Consider the following 7,263-nt stretch of genomic DNA (forward strand, 5'->3'; position numbering starts at 1 on the left):
TTCTATGAACCTCCTTACTGTACCGACAGCCATATATTGTTGTTTTTCTATCTTCTGGCAAATGTACTTATTGTAAGTCGCTCTGGACAAAAGCATCTGCTAAATGCCCCGAACGTAAGTCTAAATGTAACGCGGTCCGAATAGTGTCAACACGTATAAATAGTAAAGGCACGGTTTCAATGGGATGAGAGAGCAGAGAGCTGGGACCGTTTGCAGGCCGCCGCCAGAGGGAGAACCATCCAGGGAGAACCATCCAGGGAGAACCATTCAGGGAGAACCATCCAGGGAGAACCATCCAGGGAGAACCATTCAGGGAGAACCATCCAGGGAGAACCATCCAGGGAGAACCATTCAGGGAGAACCATCCAGGGAGAACCATCCAGGGAGACTCAGGTATCCGTGCTGGTGTGTCTCACGATGTGTCATTCCGCCGTCGGCCAGGTCAAGGGCTACCGCTACCTGGAGGAGGACAACTCGGATGAGTCAGACTCGGAGCACAGCGGGGAGGAGGACAACGACGAGGAGGAGATGCTGCTGGAGGAGGAGCAGGAGGGCGAGACGGGGGCGGAGGGCTGGGACCGGGGCTCCCAAGACTCGGGGTCCCCCGGGGGCCGGGGTCGCCATCGGAGACGGGAGGGCCATGGGCGGAGGGCGGAAAACGAAAGGATGGATGACGCCTGAGCGTGAGGATAGCTGTGTTCGAAATCGTTCCCTGTTCACGGATGTAGTGCACGATATAGGGTGGGCGCCATGTTGGAGTGGTGGTCGGATTCTCAGCGGTTCATTTCGTTCACTTGACAATAAGTGGATGAAAAAATACCCACAATTTGAGTGAACATACGATGTTCCCTACATGTTACTCCCGTATACCACGTGTGGTTGTGCTTCCTAAATGTAATTTACTGACGCAAATGCCGTTTAGAAATGTTCAGCGCAGTGTCTGAATTTTCGTTTGTTCGTTCGCTATATAGTTCACTATATCATAAACACTATATAGGGAATAGTGAGTGAGTGAATAGGAAACGATTTCCAACACAGCTGATGAGTTGATGACTTAATGTGTCACTATGGGTTGGGATCACTGGGACAACGACCATGGGATGAGGATTGCGTACTACGTTGCATTCTTTTTTCAGGGTCAGATATGATACGAGCGTCTTTTGCTTTTCAATGAGAAATATGATTTTTATATGGAAGATTAGCAAAATGAAATATTTATTTTCATTCCATTTTCCCAGAAGTGATGGGACATTATTCTGATTTGGTTATTATTATCTGAGTGTATTGACAACATGACAAGGGTTGACACGGTACTTAATTGTCTTTCATTGTATAAAATACGAATTGACTTGCTTTGCCTTTTTAACCATTGCATTTCACTGTTTTTTTTCAACTTTTGCTCTTTTTGTAAATAAAGCCCAACATAAAACTTAAAAAATAACGACTGTCTGCAGGTTATTATTCCCTTGCCTTTGTTGCAATGTTTGGCAAGGAAGAAAAAAAACATGTTGCCATGGAAATGTGACAGAGATCGCACGTATATCAGTAAGATTGTGTAAGAGTTGAAACTAAAACGGTGGCTGCCTACACACTCCTAAAAGATGATGTAAGGGCTGGTCAGCCCGAGGTTCTTGTCCTTCGTAGCCGTGTTTCATCGCTCCTTTTAATTCTCTGAGTTCCAAAGAACCAACCTTGGGCTGGGAACCAAACTAGAACGGTCCCAATCGAGTGGTGAAGCTGACAAGTTTTCCTTCACCTCAACAAAATAGGTTTTTTTTTGAGGTGAGGACCTTATATATATTGGATGGATTGTATCGTATATATATTGCTTTTGCCGCTGAAGTGTCTGCCCTGCATTACATGCACACACACACACGCACATACACACACACACAAACACACACCTATACAGACACACACACACACATACACACACACCTATACAGATATACACAAACACACAAACACACACCTATACAGATACACACACACACACAGATGCACACACACACACAAATCCAGTCACATACACACACACACAAACACACACCTATACAGACACACAGATGCACACACACACACACAAATCCAGACACACACACACACACACAGACACACAGACAAATGAATCAGACTGGATCTTCTTTTTAGAGTTTTATTGCGGTATCACTCGTGCAGGTCAGTAACAGCAATCGGCCTCGCGGTGAAACACAGCGCTGCCGTCACGTAGGATCATCACTCCTCTCCACGTCAGCTTCCATCAGGGGAGCCAGCCTGATACTCAAGCCCAGGCCGGGCCCTCTTCTCTGGGCCGCCCTGTCCCCCCTGCTCCCATGGGGGTGCTGGGCTCCCACTGTCCGCCCCGTCCGGCCCTAGTGGTGGATGCGCCTGATGGACTGGATCTGAGGGGTCTGGCAGTGGGAGCCCCAGTTCTTCCAGTGCTGGAAGTCGCCACTGTGCCTCTCACACTCCATGATGTACTGCTGGCCCCTGTAGCCGGGGTACTGGTAGCACACGAAGCTGGACGGACGGACGGACGGACGGACGGAGAGAGAGGGTATGTTAGCGGTGGTGTCTTACTCATACTACTACTAATTAGACTGGGTAGCCCCTCCCATTCTGCCGGCGATTTGAGTTCGCCCCGCAGAAGAGTCTGGAGAAGAGCGACACATTTCTTTCTAGTTTCGATACGTCTTTGCTGGAGCCAATCACCAAGCTGGCTTTTCCCCCTGGCGCGCTATTGGCTGGTTTAACACAATGACGACAGGGAAGCGGCAGCAAGCAGCCAATCGCGTACAGCGTCGTTTGAACTAGGCCCGTCGATCACGCCTCTCGTGCTGAAGAAAATGACAGCAGCTTCCCAAGACCAAACTCCAATCTACGATTGAGCTTGGTCTGGCAATAGCCAGGCTAACTTCTAATACTTACAGTGTGTTAAGCCGTGCGAGCGAACGACACACTTTGCCCACCTCATCGGCTGAAAGAGCCAGGCTGAGATTGTAACCAAGCTAAAGAGAACAAACTAGTACAACCTTCACTAGCTTCTCAATCAGAGCAGATTAATATCGTTCATGCTATTTACGATCTGAGCGATTTGGCAGACGCTTTCATCCAAAGGGACTTTCAGGGTGAGGGGGGGTGGTTGGGTACTTACGCTCCACACTGGACGTGCATGGATCCCACCTCGGGCTTCATCCAGCCCATGGCCTGCAGGGAGGGGTAGTCATCACACATCTCCACGCTGCGACCCAGGAAGTTCTCCATCTCGTAGATGGTCATACGGCTGCTCTGGTGAGACTGAGTGGATAACGGGGGGGGGGGGGGGGGTAGTTAGTGTCAGACATGCACAGGGAACAGCCAGAATAGGCCTCGGAAATGTGAGGGAAATCTTGTGTCCCAAGTGTTGATTTGAAGTGTTGATGAAAGCTTGATTGCTCACTTGCTTATTTTTTAAAAAATCGCGCCGACAAGTTCATCTCCTGTAAAAATGCTTTTGCTTATCTCCCTCCTACAACCTCCCTCTCTCTGCCTGTGTGTGTGTGTGTGTGTCTCTCTCTCTCTCTCTCTCTCCCTCTCTCTCTCGCTGTCTGTCTCCCCCCTTCTCTCCTTCTCTTATGTCTCTCTCTGCCTCTCTCCCTTCCTCTCCCACTCCGTCAGATTTCCCCTGTCAATCATATTCATTCTACCTCTCCCCTAAGGCCCGCCTCCCCACACGGTAAGGGGGTACCCACAGCGCAGTAGATGGGGCGCAGGGACATGAGGCGCTCCACGTGGTAGGACAGGGAGCCACTGTAGGCGTCCCAGTGGGGGTACTCTCCCCTCTCCAGGATGAACTGCTGGCCCTGGAAGTCGTGGTGCTCGTAGCCCACCCAGCTGGAGAAAGAGGGGGGACATGCACAGGGGATGAGGTACTGGGCAGCCTCGCGGCTAACAGGACCCACGCACACATGAGTGGCTATCTTTACATTCTTATAGAAAGAATGATATATATATAAAATAATACAAAATATTTTCGATTTTTTTTTCTTTGAATATATAAAATATTTGTAGATACATACAAATATTTATGCATACAAATAAATACATATTTTTCTTTATACATGTATATATTTGTATAACTTCAAAATATCTTATATATTTTTTTTACGATATATAATAGTTTATATCAATAATATATTGTTATATCTTTTATTATATATAATATTCTATGCATTCTTTTTTTATTTTATGTATTGTAGTTTACTAAATATACGGTAGGTATTCATGGTATTCATCATAGTCCTTCATGGCACACATTAAAATCTCCACATTAAAACAACTAGGATTCAGCTGGGATTTCAGTGGGCCATTTTGCAGAAGGGATATTCATTCATCCCAAAGTGTTTGTTTCTGTGAGAAACTGTATGCATCGAAGTAATAAGTGGTGTGGATTTGGCAAAGGTTTTGAATGTGTGTGTGTGTGTGTGTGTGTGTGTGTCTGTGAGTACCTTTCGCCAAATATTTATGAATGATTGGCAGCTATGATCGTAGCAACGGAATAAACCGAAGAAAGGATTGTCGAATGTATGGAACAAGAAATGAATAGCTATGAATAGATATGCTATTAAAATCTATAATAGTTACATACAATGGCTCGACCCTGAAAATGTATGAAATGAATTGTGTGCGTCAGTCTTTTTCAAACTTCGAGCACAGACACAAAAGGAGCAAAACTAGCGAGACCTGTCTACCTGTATAACATCTATACAGATAGACAGGTCTCTACACACACACAGATAGACAGCTCTCTACACACACACACAGACACACACACACACACATACACACACACACACACACACACACACACACACACACACACACACACACACACACACACACACACACACACACACACACACACACACACACACAGGCGTACAGGCTGGGTGACTCACGCTCCACTCTCCACCCTGATCGAGCGGATGTTGTCCAGACCGCAGTCCTGGATGTTGCAGCACTCGGAGGTGAACTCCTGGCAGCGGCCCTGGAAGTGCTCCTGCTCGAACACGGTCACCTGCGGCCACAAAGGAAGACATTCAGCACTATAGAGTTCATGGACTCTAACCTCCAGCCTCAGGCCTTACGTACATCCAGCTATTGACCTTAACCTCCAACCCCGAGGAATGGATGATGGCAGGCGTCCAGCACTATAGAATACACACATCCAGCTACGGCCTTTAACCTCCAACCATGTGGCAAATATAAATACAATCCATAATGTAGAATACATATAAAGACTTAACATCCGTCATAGAGAAATACAGCTGGAGAGTTTATCACCCAGGAAGGAAAATAGACCAAATGGAACTAACATAATAACATAATGTAGAATATGGGATCCATAGAACAGAACATTGAACAGAATGTTGAATGTAAAATCCTCAAAATATAATACATTATCGTATACAACAGTGCGTTGTATTGAGGCATGAGTGTGGATATAGAGTATAACAGTATTAAGACCTTGTACTACACTTGAATCACTCCTGTTTGCAGGTGTTTCTAGCAATCGCTTATTAGCCTATATTAAATATCGTAAGCTGTTAACTCATCAGGATCACAAGCCAGCAACGGGACTCTCCCCAGACACTCAGACCACTGGTTAACACACAGATAAGTGTACCTGATACCAGGGGCTGGCTTCTGGTAACGTGCAGATCTACACAAAGTAGAAGCTAGTGTGCAGGAACATGTCTATGTGTTGCTTGGCGACGGTCAAGTTGCAGAAATTTTTGTGTTGACGGAGCCGAATGGATGATTAAACAAACAGACAAGTCCTAATCTGTTGTTGCTAATTACTACCAACTAATAAACGGCGCCTGTAGAACAGTGAGCACTGCTCAATAAAATCAATCTCACACCGGGGGTTGTGCTGTTATACCGAGTATCAGCAAACTACAACAAACTAACGCATCCCAGCCGTGCTGATATTCAGCTTAACAGCACCACCTCTAGTGTGTCTTAAATATGCATTTTTTGTGTGTGTGTTGGGGGTGTGTGTGTATGTGAGTGTGTGCGTGAGTGTGCGTGACTTTGCGTTTGTGTGTTTTGTGTGTATGTTTTGTGTGTGTATTTGCATGTGTGTGTGTGTTTCTGTGTGTGTCAGTGGGTGGGTGTATTTATGTGTTTGTGAGTGTGTAAATGTTTGTTTGTGTGTGTGTGTGTATGTGTGTGTTTATGTGTGTTTGTGTGTGTTTGTGTGTTGGGGTGTGTGAGAGTTTTTTTATGTGCGTGTGTTTGTTTGTGTGTGTGTGAGTGTGTATCGTTGTTTGTTTGTTTGTGTGTGTGTGTGTGTGTGTGTGTGTGTGTGTGTGTGTGTGTGTGTGTGTGTGTGTGTGTGTGTGTGTGTTTGTGTGTGTATGTGTGTGTTAGAGTGTGTGTTAGTTTCACCTTAAAGAAGGGGGCCATACCCATGTTGGGGAAGAACATGGGGGAGGTCATGTGGGTCTTAGTGGCTCTATTCATGTCTGGAGAGAGAGAGAGAGAGAGAGAGAGAGAGAGAGAGAGGAGAGAGAGAGAGAGAGAGAGAGGGAGAGAAATGGGGAGAGAGAGAGAGAGAGGGAGAGAGAGAGAGAGAGAGAGAGGGAGAGAGAGAGAGAGAGAGAGAGAGAGGGAGAGAGAGAGAGAGAGAGCGGGAGAGAGTGAGAGAGAGGGAGAGAGAGGGAGAGAGAGGGAGAGGGAGAGGGAGAGGGAGAGAGAGAGGAGAGATTTAGAACATTTAGAAACGGTGGAGGATCCTGTGTCTGCGTGGCTAATTTGATGGAGGTGGAGCTGGCAGACACATGGAGGCCTCTGTCTCCGGTACATCAGGATGTCATGATTCCGAGACACTAGTGGGTGGCAGCAGGCAAACAAGCTTTGCACAGAAATCAATACATTATTAACGTGTATATTAATTAATAATATCAATGTTAATATCGAGGCTTTGATTACATTTAGTACAAATACTGGGTATTTACTATATTTAGATGTAAGTAGGCCTACTTAAAAAATGAAAACACTTATTTTTCAAACAAACTATAAGATATATATACAAAATAGATACTATAGATACTATATATAGATACTAATCAATCAATAATTACAAATGTATGCATGTAGGCTAATGAATGAGTGTATAAGTGTATATTAGTGTCAAATCAACATACAAACTATTTTTCTTTTAGCTATTATGCCTATTGTACTATTAAGTTTGAAAGTGGACTTCTGTAAAGCAATATT

The 7,263-nt window shown here is 45.4% G+C and overlaps 2 protein-coding genes across 2 annotated transcripts in view; one reads left to right on the plus strand and one right to left on the minus strand.

The window, feature by feature from the left end:
• Positions 1–1,427, plus strand: part of unc93b1 (unc-93 homolog B1, TLR signaling regulator) — a 15,758-nt gene extending 14,331 nt beyond the window's left edge. The window contains exon 13 of the mRNA XM_079730950.1: positions 442–1,427. Within this exon, the coding sequence (XP_079587076.1) occupies positions 442–681 (240 nt within the window). The 3' untranslated portion in view covers positions 682–1,427. The remainder of the gene's footprint in view (positions 1–441) is intronic.
• Positions 1,428–2,372: 945 nt separating this feature from the next.
• Positions 2,373–6,507, minus strand: cryba1l2 (crystallin, beta A1, like 2; the record flags this gene model as incomplete). The annotated part of the gene is made up of 5 exons (XM_079758697.1): positions 2,373–2,520; positions 3,155–3,297; positions 3,732–3,873; positions 4,938–5,056; positions 6,433–6,507. The coding sequence occupies 5 exons, from the start codon at positions 6,505–6,507 to the stop codon at positions 2,373–2,375; spliced, it is 627 nt and encodes a 208-aa protein (XP_079614823.1).
• Between the last annotated feature and the right edge of the window lie 756 nt (positions 6,508–7,263).

This window comes from Pollachius pollachius, assembly GCF_949987615.1.
Source record: "Pollachius pollachius genome assembly, chromosome: 2".
NCBI classification, from domain to species: domain Eukaryota; kingdom Metazoa; phylum Chordata; class Actinopteri; order Gadiformes; family Gadidae; genus Pollachius; species Pollachius pollachius.